Raw genomic sequence first — 18,577 nt, 5'->3', positions numbered from 1 at the left:
GTCATTAGTCTCTTTCTAGGCAGGGAATGTGACTTCTGCTTCTATTGTACATTCCCAAACACTTAATACCATGCACTGTACCTAGTGTATATTCAATATATATCATACTACTATTGAAATCTCTCCCTTGAAAAGCACAAATTAACATATTTCAGGAATGAAGATCATTTGTTACTTCATTCCAAAATTTGGATTTGGAGGTCACCACTCAAATGTTCAAATTAGAACAGTTTAAGAATAATTAATTATTTCCATTAAAAAACAAACATGTAAACAACTGATCACTACGTAATATTCTGTTTATGTGATGAGCAGTTTTTTCAGTTTTAAGGAGAGCAAATTCATATGATTCTTAGTAAAACATAATATGAATGGATTTATTTGGATTTAATTGGATTTCCTGTTTTTAACCTCCTGTAGACAGGAATCATGTCTACCATTTGTATTATAATTCTCCCAAGTGTTAGATCTAAGACCTTTGGACATCATATGTTTGCCCCACCCACAAACCCACAGCACTTATGTACAAATATTTAAATTATGCATCATGTGTGTTATTTGTATTATATACCATAAATTACTTATTTATCTACATTAATGTCTGTCTTCCCCTATAGACTGTGAGGCCGTTATGGGTCAGAAACCTGTCTGCTAATTCTGTTGTAGTATCCCAAGTGCGTAGTACCATGTTCTGCATATAGTAAGTGCTCAGGAAATATCATTGATTGACTGAGCAATTAATTAATTTACCTGGATCAAAATGAGTGAGGCATTGTGAATGCCTTTCTTTAAGTTATAAGTGAATCCCTGGATTTTTTTTTTAATTATCCTTGAGTTTTCCTTGAGTAAGCGGTGGTGGGATTTTGGGGACATTTCCTTGTGTGTATGAGATTGTATTTAGAGCTACAGCTCCATTCATTTATTCACTGATTTATTTCTTGGTATGTTTAAGTGCCTACTGGAATATTCCTAGAAGACTTTTCAAGTCTTCTAGACTGTAAGCCCACTGTTGGGTAGGGACCGTCTCTCTATGCTGCCAACTTGTACTTCCCAAGCGCTTAGTACAGTGCTCTGCACACAGTAAGCACTCAATAAATATGATTGAATGAATGAATGAATGAATACTGTGCACAAAACATTCTGCTGCTGCTACTTTCCCTTTGCTCTAAACAGCTAAATTGCTCTGAACAGATGATAAACAGAAGCTATTAAGAAAAAAAAAAACTTTCCCCTTACCTTCCGTATGTGTTTGCTCTTCCTCAGCTCCCAGTTTCATTTTATGCTAGTCTAAAAACCATTTCATAACAATCATTTCTATAGTAGAGTTGTCAAATATCTCTATAATAGAATTGGAACCAAAGTAATTTTTAATATGAATAGTAATGAAATCACATATTGAGCAATTTCTCATCATTTGGAAGCCATTAATCTATTATTCAAGAAACCATTTTTTTTTTACTGTGAATTTGCCTATGTCTCATCTGCCACATATAGCACAATTTCGCCACTCAGCCCTTGAGATTCTTCCTACTAAAGGCTCGCAGACCATTTTCATGTGCAAGGATACTATTGTCCCATCCCATCCCATCCCATCCCATCCCATCCCATCCCATCCCATCCCAGGAAGCAGTGTGGTCTAGAAGAAAGATCTACATTCTAATCCTGGCTTCGCCAGTTATTTGCTGTGTGACTGTGGCAAAGTCATTTAACTTCTCTGTGCCCCAATTTCCTCATCTGCAAAATGAGGGTGTTCTCCCTCCTAATCGATCAATCAGTCAATCAAATTGATAGGTTATTGGTGTGGTTAAAAGCCTAATGTTGCCGACTTGTACATCCCAAGCACTTAGTACAGTGCTCTGCATACAGTAAGTTCTCAATAAATACAGTTGAATGAATAATGGGGAGGGAGAACAGGTATTGAATCCCCATTTTACAGATTTACATCTGCTGTCGTGCTGTAAAACTCCATCTAGTTCAACTTGAGCCATTTAAAGAAAGCATACTTTCCTGCTTGGGTCCTGTGAAACTTATTTTCTTCTCTAGATGAATATCTGGGGTCCTAAATGTGCTATATCACCTTCATTATTATACATTTCTAAACTGTTTGCCTTTCCGGATCAGGAAGGTTATTCTAAGCAATTTCCCTGGACCATATATTGATTTAGCCTTTTCCACAGTATCAATTTTGTAACATTAAGATTGGATCTGGTTCTTTAGGCCCAGTGTGTCATTCAAAGGAACTGATAGAGGCAGAGTTCCTGGGATGTAGTGTATCTAATGAATTACGTTTTTTACATTTACTGGGCTCCTGTTTTTCTTTGACCTTTGTGAAATTGATCTGATTTTTCTGCTGAAAAGATCATCATTTCATTTAAGTATTTAATTAAATCATCCAATTCCCTTTCCATTTTAAATCAAATAAATGATTTTGGGCTGCTTTTTTTTCTATCAAAATGATTTAATGCTGCTGTATTAATTCAACTGGCCAAGACCAAAGTTGCTTACCAGAAGCCACGGGATTGAAGTTTGCCCAAGGCAATAAGAGTTCCCAAAGCTCAAAACCCAAGGTAGCTTTGGAGCAGTATGGAATGCCTGTCATTCAGGTTTGACCTAGGGAACACCTAGGGAATTCCATGGAACACCAAAAGATGGAAGTAGTTTGAGTCCCTACACTCCAAAGCATTTCTCTGAGTTCAAGGATTAGCATCAGAACTGAATTGCAGATTTTCACAGAGAGCTGGTCTAGCCTTCTGGAGGCTAACACAAGCATGCCGACTTATAGTACCCAAGCGCTTAGTACAGTGCTCTGCACACAGTAAGCGCTCAATAAATACGATTGAATGAATGAATGAATGAATGACAACAATTTGGCTTTGCTTTGGGATGAATGCACACCCCATGCATCATTCCATTTTAAGAAATAGGTTTCTTATGCTCAGCTCCCTTGAACCCCTAGTAGTCTTCCTGACACCTACTCTCTCTCTTTCTCATTCTCTCTCATTTTCCATGGTGTCTCGTGGTTTCGAATTCCCCCTCCATCTGTCCCCACGGGCATCCTGAAGGAGGACCCTCACCCTCTTTTCCATCTCATCCACTCCATTGGACGGGCCCAACACCAGTGTTTAACCCAACACACGGGTTTTCTTCTCTTTTTCATTTATAGCTCAACATGACTCATTTTTGAAAATACGGAACATTATTTTCCTTCTGTCAAGGATAAAATTAGTTGTTCTATTTAAGACTTATTACTTCCAGGAATTATTTTTAACACTAGGTACATAGTACATAATTATCATTTTTAGTAGAATTTTTGAGAAGTGGAATGGCCTAGTAGAAAAAGCAAGAGAACCTGGGTTCTAATCCTGCCTCTGACACTTGTCCGCTATGTGACCTTAGACAAGTGCCTTTAACTGCTCTCTGCCTCAGTTTCCTCCACATAAAATGTGGATGAAACACCTGTTATCCCTCCTACTTAGATTTTGAGCCCCATGTGGGACAGGGACTGTGCCCAACTTGATTAATTGGTATTTATCCTAGTGCTTAGAACAGTGTTTGACACATAATAAGTGCTTAAAAAGTAGAATAATAATTTTAAGTATAATAATAGTATATTTACTTCTTGTATTGGGTTGTTGCTGTTCACATTATTTAGCTAAATTTCAAGTAAAATATAAATGGATCGGGCCTAGTTGTATTTGCTGCTGAATTGTACTTTCCAAGCGCTTAGTACAGTGCTTTGCACACAGTAAGTGCTCGATAAATACGATTGGACGAATGAATAGTCATTTCCAGTTGTCCCACAAATGTAGGGAAGCAGCGTGGAGCTGGGAGTCTGGAGTCTAATTCCAGCTCTGCCACTTGTCTGCTGTGTGACCTTGGACAAGTCATTTTACTTTTCTGTGCCTTAGTTGCCTCACCTGTAAAGTGGGGATTAAGACTGTGAGCCCTCATGTGGGACCTGATTAGCTTATATCTAAGAACAGTGCCGGACACATAGTAAGCACTTAACAAATATTATTATCATTGTCATAATTATCAATAAGGTAAACCCTTGTTTTTTAACACCATGAAGCCTATTATGATAACTATATATTGAATCCCTGCCCGATATTGAAGTGGGGTCTTCCTCATTTCTCATGTCCTGGAAGGATTTTGAAGAATGCTGTTGTCTATTGCTCAATTCTGCAACTTCTGGGTAGGCCTTGGAAAAGGCCTGGAGATGTTGGGCTGTTTCTGGAAAATGGGCAAGAGTGCTACAAAGGTGGAAGCTCTATGAGGAGCCATTTCTAGAGCAAGTGTGCCCAGCATCTGAGCATCGTGGTACCTCAGGGCGAGCATTGGCCTGGGAGTAAGGTGGCTTTGGGTTCTAATCCCAGTTCTGTCACTTACCCGCTGATGCAGTAGTTATCATGGGATATGATAAATGCTTGAATCAGCAAGGAAGCAGTTGGATAGAAAGGGAAGGGTGTAGATAACTTGCTCACGGATTTGGAGAGGAGTGGTAGGAGAGAGATTGGACAATAATAATAATAATGATGGTATTTGTTAAGTGCTTACTATGTGCCAAGCGCTGTTTTAAGTTCTGGGGTAGATACAAGGTAATCAGATTATCCCACGTGGGGCTCACAGTCTTAATCCCCATTTTACAGATGAGGGAACTGAGGCACAGAGAAGTTAAGTGACTTGCCCAGAGTCCCACAGCAGACAGGTGGCGGAGGCAGAATTAGAACCCGTGACCTCTGACTCTCAAGCCTGCCCCTTTTAGACTGTGAGCCCACTGTTGGGTAGGGACTGTCTCTATATGTTGCCAACTTGTACTTCCCAAGTGGTTAGTACAGTGCTCTGCACACAGTAAGCGCTCAATAAATACGATTGATAGATTTCCACTAAGCCACACTAAGTGGATGGTATCATGGGGATAAGGGTTTTTTTGGGATAGGGAATTTTTGGAAAGTGAATGGTTAAAGATGGTGGTTAGGAACAGAAAACGGAGGGGGCAAATATTTTTATAAGGTATGAAGGAACGGGTTTGGAGACAATTATGATTTTTGGCTTACTTCAGCCAAGCACTGTACTGAATGTTGAGGTAGATGCAATACAATACAATACAGTCAGACTGGAGCCAGTCCCTGTCCTGCAAGGTAGGCCCCATTCTAAGGGGGCAAGAAAAGAAGTATTTAATGTCCATTTTATAGATGAAAAAAATGATTCATAGAGAAATCAAGTGACTTGGCCAAGGTCACATGGCAGGTAAATGGCGGAAGTGAGATTACAACACAGGACTCTCGACTCCCAGTCTTGTAGTCTTTCTGCTAAGCCACGCTGCTTACTCTATCCTTTCCCTAGTGCTCAGAACGCTCAAAAAATAGTACTGAAGCAGAGAAGCAGCATGGCTCAGTGGAAAGAACCTGGGCTTTGGAATCAGAGGTCATGGGTTCAAATCCCGGCTCCGCCAACTGTCGGCTGTGTGACTTTGGACAAGTCACTTCACCTCTCTGTGCCTCAGTTACCTCATCTGTAAAATGAGGATTAAGACTGTGAGCCCCCCGTGGGACAACCTGATGACCTTGTAACCACCCCAGCGCTTAGAACAGTGCTTTGCACATAGTAAGCGCTTAATAAATGCCATAATAACAATAATAATAATTATTATTATTACTGTTATTATTATTGTTATTACTGATGGATTAAAATCTCATGAGAAGCAGATCTTTCTGTTCCCTGACACATTTCCTTAAGACACTCAAGTTGGCCTGGGAATCGTTTTTATTTTTTGGAAATAAAATGGTTGGGAAAGTAAAACTAAACTAAAAATCAAAAATCAAACCGTGTGATATTAGGCAAGTCACAAAATCTCTGTGCCGTAAGCGCTGTGAGAAACATAAACTGTATATAAGCTGTTTAGTTTGTCTCTACTCCAGTGCTTAGTATAGTACCTGGCACATTATATGTACCTAACAAATAACATAAAAACGAACAAACAAACAAAAAAAGTAAAAATTTCCCACTAAAACAAAACAAACCAAAAAAGGCAACCAAATAAGGTAGTTGTCACACTCATGTGCCAAACCAAGTGTGGTATTCTTCCCTGACAGGCAGAGGGATATATATGACAAAGAAGTTAATGTTGTAGATTGTATAAGAGTAAGAGCGAAGTTAAACTCAGGATTCTTGTCATTTTGGAATCTAAACCCTTCTCTCACTTCCCCTTCTAAGCTGTTGAAAGGAAGAAAAAGGAAATGGAAACATTTCCCGGTGTATATTAAATGTAAAAAATGTATATTCACAAATCAAACATTTTTAAGAGGAGATAGATCAAATGTAAAAAAAAGTATATTACTGAAATACAAGGAAATTGAGTGATATTTAGATAATAATAATAATGGCACTTATTAAGCACTTACTACGTGCAAAGCACTGTTCTAAGTGCTGGGGAGGTTACACGGTGATCAGGTTGTCCCAGTTGGGGCTCACAGTCTTAATCCCCATTTTACAGATGAGGGAACTGAGGCACAGAGAAGTTAAGGGACTTGCCCGAAGTCACACAGCTGAAAAGTGTTTGAGCTGGGATTTGAACCCATGACCTCTGACTCCAAAGGCCCTGCTCTTTCCACTGAGCCACGCTGCTTCTCTGTTTCTCTGCTTCTCTGTAGATGTGTTTCCTTTTCCTAATGGATGCTAAAAATAAATCTCATCATTAGTATGTTGTAATAAAACACATAGTCAACCAGAGTGATAGGGCAAGTAGGAGGGGGTTAATTCCTGATTCCTTGTTTTTTTTTGAATTGTGAAGGAACACCAGCTCCTGTTCTAGTTTAATCATTGTGTTTTTCTATTTCTGCTAGACAGGTGCAGCTAATATAAATTTCTGAAGGGCTATGGGCTGTAAAAGGCCCAATGATTCATTCATTCATTCAATCAGTAGTATTTATTAAGGGCTAACTGCATGCGGAGCACTGTACTAAACACTTAGGAAAGTACAATACAATAATAAACAGTGACAGTCCCAGCCCGCAATGAGCTTTCAGTGTACAGGGCAGGAGACAGATATCAATACAAATAAATTAAATTACAGATATATACATAACTGCTGTAGTTTGTAGGGCTATGGGGGTAGGCGGAAGAATGAATCAGGGTGACACAGAAGGGAGTGGGAGATGAGGAAAAATGGGGCATAGTTTGGGAAAAACTCTTGGAAGAGACGTGACGTCAATAGGGCTTCGAAGGCGGGGAGAGTAACATTTGTTGGATAGGAAGGTCACTTCATGTATGTGTATCTGAGCTACGGTTGTAGTTCAAATAAAGGACCACATTCTAAGGAATTAATTTCATGTCTGAGGTTTTGAGGTTGATATTGTAATCATTAATGTTTTTTTCTCCTTTTGCCTGGTAAATAAGGGATTTAACTGTGATATAGTATCAGTACAAAGCCATAACATTGATTTCGTGCAGGAAAAAAAACTTCTAGGTCTTTGGCAGGTGGTGCTTCTCTCTTCTCTCTCTTCTTTGAACAATAGATTAATTCTTAAGAGGTACAGGATTTCTTTTTTCTTTTCTGGATGCATATCTGTCAGGAGTTATTCCAAGAGAAGAATGTATTTTTGTATGTTTTACTCTCCCAGGTACTTTGTACAGTGTTCTGCACACAGTAAGCACTCTATACTTACCACTCATTAACTGAAATGAAAACATATTCTCTGGTGATTGTATGAAGATGACCAAGAATTTTTGAAACAAAGAAAATAAAGCAATTTTTTTCGGGGGGATAGAAATGTTATAAGTAGAAGAATCCTCTATAATCATGAAGGAAAAACTTACATCTGTGTACAGGATCATGACTTTAAAAGCATCAATCAATCAATGGTATTTATTGAGTGATTTTCATGTGCAGAGAACTGTACGAAGTGCATGGGAGAATAAAACAGAATTGTTGAACGTGTTCCCTGCCCACAATGAGCTTTACAGTCTAGAGGGAAAAAGACTTGCTATACCATTTACTGATCCTCAGATGATAATGTTGGCATTTATTAAGCGCTTACTATATGCAAAGCACTGTTCTAAGCACTGCGGAGGTTACAAGGTGATCAGGTTTTCCCACGGGGAGCTTACAGCCTTAATCCCCAGATGAGGGAACTGAAGCACAGAGACGTGACTTGCCCAAAGTCACACAGCTGACAATTGGCGGAGCCGGGATTTAAACCCATGACCTCTGACTCCAAAGCCCTTGCTCTTTCCACTGAGCCACATCCCCACTATATTCTTAGAGCACCAGTTGCAGGCTCTAATGTACCAAAAGAGTATAGAAGATTAAAAAAAAAATGAAGTTTAACGTTATAATGTGGCCTATCACACATTTTCACTAACCCTGATCAGTCTGCAAATTAATCTTCAGTAAAAGGAATTTGCAATTAAGACCACCTTTTAGACTATTTTCATGTCGCTCTCTTAACTTCTTATTACTTGCATATTACAAATCACTGGCACCCTGAAGCCAGGCCACAGTCAAAGCAGAATCAGCCTTAGTTATCCAATTAATTCAGCCAGAATTGTTCACCCAAATGGAGGCCTCAACCTCTCCTTCTGTTTGCCTCGAAAAGATTCTGTCTTAGCATTGCTGTGTCTGATGTTGTTAAACCTGTTATTTGTCCTCTCTGGTAGAAGTGAGACTATTAAAGTTTCGGTTGGTACAATCTCCAGGGCAAACCATATTAGTTTTGGACCCTGTGAGCTTGAGAAAATTCAAAGTAGTTTCTCCGGGCTCGTCCCACAGCTTGTAATATGAGTTAGTTCCTTCTACTTGGGTAAATTGTGAGGTGACTTTTTTTTCATGCATCTGATGGGTCCAGCAACCATCAGTGCTGGGCACATAGTAAGCACTTAACAAATGCCATTGTTATTATTGTTATTATCAATGAAAAATGGAAAAACCCGGACAATAATAATAATGATGATAACAATAATAGTATATGTTAAGTGCTTACTATTGACTAATCCCTGGGGTAAATACAGTCGGATAAGACACCTTCACTGTACTCTGTACCCTTTTAACTGGCTATTTAAGTCATCTTCAGCTCTACAGAACTTAAGTTCGTACCTGTGATATACTTATTTATATTAATGTCTGTCTCCCCTTCTAGACTGTCAGCTCCTTGTGGACAGGGAAAGTTACTATCAACTCTGTTGTATTCTCCCAAGCGCTCAGTATAGTGTCCTCTGCACAGTAAATACCAATGATTATTTTTAGTAATGCCTGCCTCCCCTTCTAGACTGTAAATTCATTACAGTAAATTCATTCATTCATGGGCAGGAAATGTGTCCAGTAATTCTGTCACATTGTACCCTCCCAAGCACTTAGTACAGTGCTCTGCACATAGTAAGCACTCAATGCCATCGATGGATCAATGGATTGCTGCATGGGGCTCCCAAATAATAATAAAAATAATGATGGCATTTGTTAAGCGCTTACTATGTGCCAAGCACTGTTCTAAGTGCTGAGGGGACTACAAGATAATGAGGTTGTCCCACATGGGGCTCACAGTCTTAATCCCCATTTTACAGATGAAGTAACTGAGGCCTAGAGAAGTTAAGTGACTTGCCCAAAGTCACAGAGCAGACAAGTGGCAGAGTCAGGATTAGAACCCTTGATCTTTGACTCCCAAGCCCGTGCTCTTTCCACTGAGCCACGCTGCTTCTCGCAAAGCTATATACAGTTCTTAACTATCTGATTCACAACGGCTTCACCTTGCCAGAGAAACAGCCTTAAAGCTAAGGAAAAGGCATTCTAATTTTCAGTTGATATCAGGTTGATATCAGATCTCAGATCTGATATAGGTTGATATCAGATCTCTCCATTCATCTGTAATCTATTAAAACCTGGTCAAATCTCCTCTGCCTTTCTTCTTTTCCAGTTTGAAAGAAGCTGGTGTAGGCCAAAAGCAGTGGCGGGGCCCTATTCCATCCAGCTGCAAGCAGTGTCCAGTAGTTTACACCAATCCTGTGTGTGGATCGGATGGTCATACCTATTCTTCTCAGGTAAGAATAAAGCATTATTTTTCAAGAGTATTGATAATTGAAAGGAATGAAAATTAGTGTCCTAATATAGACAACTATATACACACCCTAGTTCACTCTAGTAGTCATATAAGTCCTGACATTTTCCCTGAAACATCATCAGAATTGAATCTGGTTCCCTGGCACAAATGCCTGTACTTTCAAGAAGTTGTTTTAGGAATTTTAGCAGGTCAAGCCTAAGACATCTCAGAACCCTCAAGCTGAAAATGGAAGAGACATGGCTGCTGACATTCAGGAAAATGCACATCTTGCGACACTATGACATTATTCAGCATGACACATGAGATCTCCAAGCTGTCACTAGAGTCGCTGTTGTAAGAGATAAAATTGAGTCCTGACGTTATTTCAAACTTTAAAATGCCAGGAACCTGAACATTAAATATGTAAAGTTAGAGAAGTGGAACACCACCTCCTATTTTACCAAAGATTCGGTGCATCATCCAATTATTTATAGTATCTTTCCAATATTTTAGTAGTTAAAATTTTGAAAGTTTTACACTGAGAACAGTATCATCGCACTTATCAAAGACACTGAGCAGAGTGCTACCTTAATCTATCCTTGCTGATATTTGGCTATTTTGAGAAGCAATGTGTTTTAAGTTGTCTACTTACATTTTTCTAGATAAAATAGTTCTTTTTTTTAATTCTACCTGAGTTCAGTGGGAAGAGATTTTAAAAAAATTAGTAGTCCTTGGGCCTCAAAATAATGGAAGCAGATGGTTTCTCTGCAAAAACCCTTCTCTAAAATGCCCACCACTGAATTTCTCTGCAAACCCACTCAGGGTAGGAAATGGTGGGTAAAAGGACTCCAAATGTTCACAAAAAAAGCATTATATTCTGTGCTTGGAACTGGGATATATGCGAGGTTATCCCTCATGTGACTCAAATGTATTTTATTATTATTTTAAAGATTAGGAAACAGAGTCCCAGGAGGTTAAGTGACTTGTTCAAGATCACGTAGAAGGGCAGTGTAGTGTTGGGACTTAAATCCTGATCTCTTCATCCCTAGACCTTCTTAGTTTCACTAGGCCACATTGATACCCTTCACTTCCTATAGCATATTTTTTTCAGCAGTTAAATATGAATTTCCCAATGTATTTCTTTCATGTTCTTATATCCCAAGAAACACTGTGTCCCTGAATTCTTTATTAAGCACTTTCAAATGACTTCATTTAAATTTTGAAAAATTTTCTGTATTGCCTAGGATAATGCCACCCCATTGGCCATTGGCCAGGTACATTAAAATTGCTGATTGTGTCTCTGGGGTTGTACAACTAAGGCAGAAAGAACGTAACTTTGGGGATGCAGACAGAGTTTGGAATAAACAGATCCAAATGAAAAATAGGTGCATATTTGCAATTTTTGAAGTAACATGTACAAAATATTTTCTGGGACTTTTAACAATGAAAGATTGATTTCCCCGGAAATTATAATTCATTTTTCTTTTTTGAAAGGTGTTATACTTTCTGTAGTCATTCAAATTCAGCAGTGCCCCAAATAGCAAAATAAAGGCTGTTCAAGGTTATTTGAGAGGCAATCATTCTTGAAATTGACATGAAAAATGAAGATCCTTGTTTCCTACTCCAGGCAGAGTTTATTTTGATTGCGTCGTCAAGCTCCAGTAGGAACTGGATATTGCTCCACAATATAGCTAACATCTCTTACCATGGATGTATTTGTCAATGACTAGTGCAAATTGCATTTTCTGAGCACAAGTCAATAAACAGCATCAGCGTTGTAGAACTAAGCAGAGCAGAACAGCATTTCCTAGAGAATCTTGCTTTGAGCCTACTGCGGTTTCCTATCAGCCAGATTTAACAATGCCATGCTATATCTGCCATCGGGCTTAACTGTAAAAACCACAGAGGTGTTTCAAGTGCTGTTTGAGAAATGGAAGGAAAACTAATCTGAGAAAGTCTACACTGCTGAAGCCATCTAGTGATTGGCTTTGAAAGACAATATTTTGGACAGAAAACCATGAGGAAAAAGCATGGAGTTAGGCAGAACCAAATCTTATAGGTTTTCTATTGGTCTTGTTTTTATCAATAATAATAGCAAAGTTGTTAAGAGTGTTCTCTGGGCCAAGCACTACACTAAGAACTGGGGTAGATACAACATAATCAGGTCAGACAGAGTTGCTGTCCTACATGGCGTTCCCAGTCCATAAGTGGGGGAGACCAGGTATTTAATTCCCCATTTTACAGATGAGGAAACTAAGGCCCAGAGAAGTTAAGGGACTTACCCAAGATCACAAGAGCAGTCAAGGGGCAAAGCCGGGGTAAGATCCCAGATCCCCCGACTGTCAGACCTATGTTATAGTCCCTCAGTTGGGCATAAGATAAATTAAAAATTTGAAGTCCTGCCTGCCCTTCTAATAATAATAATAATAATAATGTTAGTTATTATTATTGTGGTACTTGTTAAGCACTTATTATGGGCCAAGCACTGTTCTAAGTGCTAGGACAGATGCAAGGTAATCAGGTTGTCCCATGTGAGGCTCACAAGTCTTCATCCTCATTTAAAGATGAGGTAACTGAGGCACAGAGAAGTGAAGCAGCATGGCTCAGTGGAAAGAGCACGGGCTTTGGAGGCAGAGGTCATGGGTTCAAATCCTGCCTCCACCGCGTGTCAGCTTTGTGACTTTGGGCAAGTCACTTCACTTCTCTGGGCCTCAGTTACCTCATCTGCAAAATGGTGATGAAGACTTATAGCCCCCTGTGGGACAACCTGATCACCTTGTAACCTCCCCAGCGCTTAGAACAGTGCTTTGGACATAGTAAGCAGTTAATAAATGCCAAAAAAGTGGTTTGCCCAAGGTCACACAGCAGAGAAGTGGCAGAGCCGGGATTAAAACTCACGTCCTCTGACTCCCAAGCTCAGGATCTTGCCACTAAGCCACGCTGCTTCTCTGGTTTCATATCAAGATTTGCTGTGCTAATCCCAGATTATTTTGAAGCAGGAAGATTCCCATATGTGGCCTTTCTGTGAAGCCTGAGTTCATGAGCCTGACTACACTCCACCCTCAGACATCATGCTGTGAAGAAGATAAGCAGATGTCTTTAGTCGGAAGAAGGGATAGCCAATCCTCTGAGAGTTCTTTTTTCCATGGTAGAATCTGGAGAAAGTTGAGTAGTATTGTCTCTAAGGTTTCTCCTCCATTATGTGGGCATCTTGGTCTGTTTCATCCACTTAGCACCTAGAAATTAGAGTTAAATACTTTGAATTAAATAATCAAGGCTGCTTAGGAGAGTATAAGGACCTAACAATCTAACAGGGAAGACTCACAGGCATAAGATATTCACAAATAGTTGGCGAAGAAATAACACTAGAGAAACTTAACATATATGTGGAAAGATAAGAGGAACCATAACTATGAATCTATAATACATATACTTGCTCAAAGGAGGTGAATAAACTTACATGTTAAGGGGAGCTGGTGGATTGTTGACTGAGCCCCTTCCTTCCTCTCCCCCTCGTCCCCCTCTCCATCCCCAGCATCTTACCTACTTCCCTTCCCCACCGCACCTGTATATATGTATATATGTTTGTACATATTTATTACTCTATTTATTTATTTATTTTACTTGTACATATCTATTCTATTTTATTTTGTTAGTATGTTTGCTTTTGTCCTCTGTCTTCCCCTGCACACAGTAAGCGCTCAATAAATACAATTGATTGATTGATTGATTGATCTGAACCGATTAGTTTCAGTCAGGGAATACATCCTGGAGGAGGTAGATTTTGGATGATCTTGGAAGATGGGAGTTCGGTAGACTTGAAGATTTAAGGTGGAAGGGAATTTCAGAGAAGAGGAAAAGTCGAGAATGAGGTACAGGGGAAGGTTAACTTCGGAGGAGGGAAGAGTGTGAGCTGGGTTATTGTGGTAGAAGAGAGTTGATAAGTAAGAAAGAGAGCTGAAGGAGTGAGTGCCCTCAGGGCAGTGACCAGAATTTTTTGCACATTGTGAACTTTCTCAGTATGTTTTACCTCCTCCACCTCTCCAGTCTGTATTACACTCTGCTGCCCAGATCAACTGTAACCCACATACATTGCCTACTCCATTCGTCAAAACCTTTAAATGGACCCATTTACTTCCACTCCAAGCAAAATATACCATTGTCTTCATGTCTCTATCAACTCTCTTCCTCTTATAGAGAAGCGCTTAGTACAGTGCTCTGCACACAGTAGGCACTCAATAAATAAATTGAATGAATGAAAAAAGCAGCGTGGCTCAGGGGAAAGAGCATGGGCTTTGGAGTCAGAAGTCATGGGTTCAAATCTGGCTCCCGCCACTTGTTAGCTGTGTGACTTTGGGCAAATCACTTAACTTCTCTGTGGCCTCAGTTCCCTCATTTGTAAAATGGGGAATAAGACTGTGAACCCCAAGTGGGATAACCTGATCACCTTGTAACCTCCCCAGTGCAGCGTGGCTCAGTGGAAAGAGCACGGGCTTGGGAGTCAGAGGTCATGGGTTCAAACCCCGGCCCTACCAATTATCAGCTGTGTGACTCTGGCCAAATCACTCAACTTCTCTGGGCCTCAGTTCCCTCAGCTGTAAAATGAGGATTAAAACTGTGAGCCCCCCGTGGGACAACCTCATCACCTTGTAACCTTCCCAGCGCTTAGAACAGTGCTTTGCACATAGTAAGCACTTAATAAATACCATTATTATTATTATTATTATTATTATTATTATTATTATTATTATATGCCATTATTATTATTATTATAGGTGTGCTGCTTAACTTGAGATTCTCCAACCTGAGCTCCTTACCCCTCACGAGTTAATATCCTCATTATCCTCTCTTTCAACTTCCCTTCCTCTAACCCTTGGCTCATTACTTGCCTTCACTTACTGCATGGAACTCTCTCTCTCCCCACATCCCCACTTACTGTCTGGACCTCCCCTCTCATTAAAGGTTTTCAGATTACAAATCTCTGCTAATCTCCATCAGAAACCACTCCCAATTAAATTCCACCACCCCAGGATGCCATCCCAACAGCCACTGGTTGCCTTATGCATACCCACCCAAGCCTAGCACCTATTTAGTTAGTGATTCATATGCTACACTGATTTATTCACTTATTTATATTTCCGTAGTCAGGCTACTACCAGCTGTATTTCTGAATCTATCGCTGAGGTTGGGGTGAATATCAAATGCTGAATGGTCAAAGATCCAAGTGTATAGACGATACAGAAGGGAGAGGGAGCTGGACAAAATAAGGTTCAGTTGGGGAAGTCTTCTTTAAAGAGATGTGATATTGATGATGATGGTGGTAAATTATTTGCTTGCCTTTACTCCTCCCTCTCCTCACTTTCTCCTTTTTCCTCTGCACCAACTTCAAAATCCTATCTCTTCCAGGAAATTTTTCATGATTAATACTCCAAACATATCAGCCCAACAGTCACCCTTAGTACTTATAATACATATGTAAATATGGTTGCACATTTATTTATTATAGCATTTCATCTAGATATAATCACAAGTACCCTAGCTCTTCCCTCTGTTCCCTCTCCCTGTAAGTCATTTTTGTCTGCCAGTAGATTGTAAACTCACTGTGGGGAGAGATCATGTTACTTGTTTTTGTTGTACTCTCCCAAGCATTTAGTACAATGTGTCAGTAGATGCTTCATAAATTGATTGATTATAAGTTGCATGCTTGAATAATTTTCCTGGAATCCCAGCCTTAATTGTGGAATCACACTCTTTGAGCCCATGGTAATAGATGTTAAATAATTTTCCATTATTTCCAAAATTACCAATTTTCCACACCATTATTAGCATTGCTTAGTGATTTATATTTTGTAAGTATTCTCTGAAGATAAAATCTTGGTGATATATAGCCATGGATTCCTTTTTTTTTGCCTTTGAAAAGAGAAAAGGAGAACTAAGAAGATGAAGCTGAAGTATGGAAATCAGGTGTATTTCCTGGAAAAGGATTGTTATAGCACAAGAGCTACTACCATTATTAAATATTCAGAGAACTTTTCAATTATAAATGGCACAGTGTCAAAGTGCTGGGGCAGCCTGCCATCATGACTTATGCGTAGATTTCCTAAAATGAAATGAATAGTGTTAACTTCATTGTCAGTGTAGCATATTACACTGTCCACAGGATGCTGTTGAAACTAACAAATAGAAAGTGTTCACTGCAGCGGTTATCTTGCCCCTGACCTAGGATGGCTTCAAGTTTTTATGATGAGATACGAATTGTTTGGGGAAAAATAATAATGGCTTGATTGGATACTTTTGTCCTACTCTGAAAATAATGTTTTAAATTGAAAGATTTAAAAAAGGAATACAACTCTTTGTAGTTCACCTGCTGGATAGAACTTAACTTGGGAATATATATTGAAAAAGTAGAATTGATCACCATCCAATACATAGTTTTGGGGATCAAGTCTCTTTTTTTCTGCTTTTCTTTGTCCTGATTCAGAAGCTCTCCCACCCCACCCATCTCCCACAGTGCTCATAATGAAAAAATGTCACTTGGAGTCACATCAGTTTCTTAGTTTGACTTCGGTGTCCTGTTACTTTTTTGTAACTCTCCAGTGACACGATGTTGAGCTTCAAGAGCCTGTAGTGAGTCATTTTCACTTACCAAAGTGTGAATGAATCACCTGATACCACATAGAACACTCTAGACTAGGTCCCCAAATCTGTATAAAATGATAGAATAGATAAGAGATAAAAGGCAACCTATGTGTCCATTTCTGGGGATGATGTTGGGAAGCAGCATGGCTCAGCGGAAAGAGCACGGGCTTTGGAGTCAGAGGTCACCGGTTCAAATTCCGGCTCTGCCACTTGTCAGCTGTGTGACTTTGGGCAAGTCACTTAACTTCTCTGTGCCTCAGTACCACAACTGTAAAATGGGGATTAAGACTGTGAACCCCACATGGGACAACCTGATCACCTTGTAAACTCCCCAGAGCTTAGAACAGTGCTTTACACATAGTATGTGCTTAATAAATGCCATTATTATTATTATTGTTATTATTATGTTGATCACACATCTCTGAAAAGACTGGAGAGTCTACAATCAGGGCTTCCAAGCCCCCAAATGGGTACTTTCTGGACAGTTGCCTCTTCAGCCTGTCCCCACTGGCCCCTCAACTCCACCTAAAAATTCCCATCCCATATAGCTTCCACTCTCAAAATGAGATGTTGACACCTTTGAAAGACAAAAGACCAAAGGAAAAAGATTTCAGAGACAACATGGGATGCAAAACAGGAAGTAAGTTATATGCCTCAGGGATAATAACAGAATTTCAATATGGAAGCACACAGACTTAATAATACTGATCCCTCCACCTTCACCCATAGTCTCCAAGGATTACTACTCAAGCGCTTAGTACAATGCTCTGCACACAGTAAGTGCTCAATAAATACGATGTAATAAATGAAGGATGAGAAAACAGGCCCTTCCTTTTCCCATCTCCTTTCCCTGATTGAAGCCATAAGAGGCTGAAAGGGGAGCAGAAAGGCAACAGTATAAGCTCACTTTCCCAGTCTGGACTTCATTCCTCCATCTCCCTGTTGTTTTTTAGTGTGCTGGCAGAAGCCTCCAATAGTCTCTAATTTCTTTAAGCATCCCTCATGGACATGCTTGATTTCTTCACTTCAAAAGGGAGGATCGAGGTCCACTGTCCTGAGAACTTCCTTATGAAGCTCTGCGTCTTTTTGATTTGTCAGTCTAGTTCTCTTTTCTGGGTCTGATCGCCTTTTTTCTCCCTTGGTAGTTAGCATGTACTTCTTCAGCATTTACTCATCTTCTCTCTTAGCACGTTCACTCGGGCATCAAGGGAACCTCCCCAGCTCTCTTGGAATTGTTTCTTAGGTCGCTCAGCTAGCTGTACCGGAATTCCACATGAACCAGATGCTGCAGTTTAGACCTGTCATTCTGGATGAAAATTCATCACTGAATTGTTATAGGGCTGCCTGCCAAGGACTGTGGGTCATAGATCTTAGAAGATGATGATTTCAGAGGTCAGAACCTGACACCTCCAGACTGTGATTACTCACTGTGAGGCTTTGCACAGTGGAAAAAATATTTTAATGTATTTATATCTCAGTAGAGGAGCTAATGAAGCCAGATATGCTCCCTGATCTTTCTCTTTTATTTTTTCCACAAGTAAATTATTGCCGCCACTGCATAAAAATGTAATGGTGCCAGTGACCACCATGCATATTTTATAGAGCCTAGAAGAGTATATTCTAATAGTATATTCTTTTTGGTGAACAAATCAGCTTTACCCTGGCAGACTGAAGCAAGATAAATTTTCCAGCTATTAAGGCCAAGATGGCCCAGTTCCTGAAATCATTGAAATGTATACACGGGCAGCCATCCTTACAGATATGTGATTGTTTAGGTTCTGTACTTCATTGTACACAATTCTTTAGAATCTGCCGAACTGCTGGCTAAATCCCAACTGCTATCATGAGTTTTTTTGTTCTGAACTCATCACAATTCTAGTTTCGCTGCATTCAGCATGCCTTTCCAT

The 18,577-nt window shown here is 39.7% G+C and overlaps 1 protein-coding gene across 2 annotated transcripts in view; it reads left to right on the top strand.

Annotated features, from left to right (window-relative positions):
- SPOCK3 (SPARC (osteonectin), cwcv and kazal like domains proteoglycan 3) overlaps positions 1 to 18,577 on the top strand; it is a 341,328-nt gene that overhangs the window by 235,479 nt on the left and 87,272 nt on the right. For both annotated transcript variants that reach the window (XM_038755097.1, XM_038755096.1), the window contains one exon: positions 9,909 to 10,032. In XM_038755097.1, the coding sequence (XP_038611025.1) occupies positions 9,909 to 10,032 (124 nt within the window). The remainder of the gene's footprint in view (positions 1 to 9,908; positions 10,033 to 18,577) is intronic.

Source organism: Tachyglossus aculeatus, chromosome 12 (genome assembly GCF_015852505.1).
Source record: "Tachyglossus aculeatus isolate mTacAcu1 chromosome 12, mTacAcu1.pri, whole genome shotgun sequence".
Lineage (NCBI taxonomy): Eukaryota > Metazoa > Chordata > Mammalia > Monotremata > Tachyglossidae > Tachyglossus > Tachyglossus aculeatus.
The sequence above is the reverse complement of the archived record's forward strand: the minus strand, read 5'-3'. Positions and strand labels throughout refer to the sequence as shown.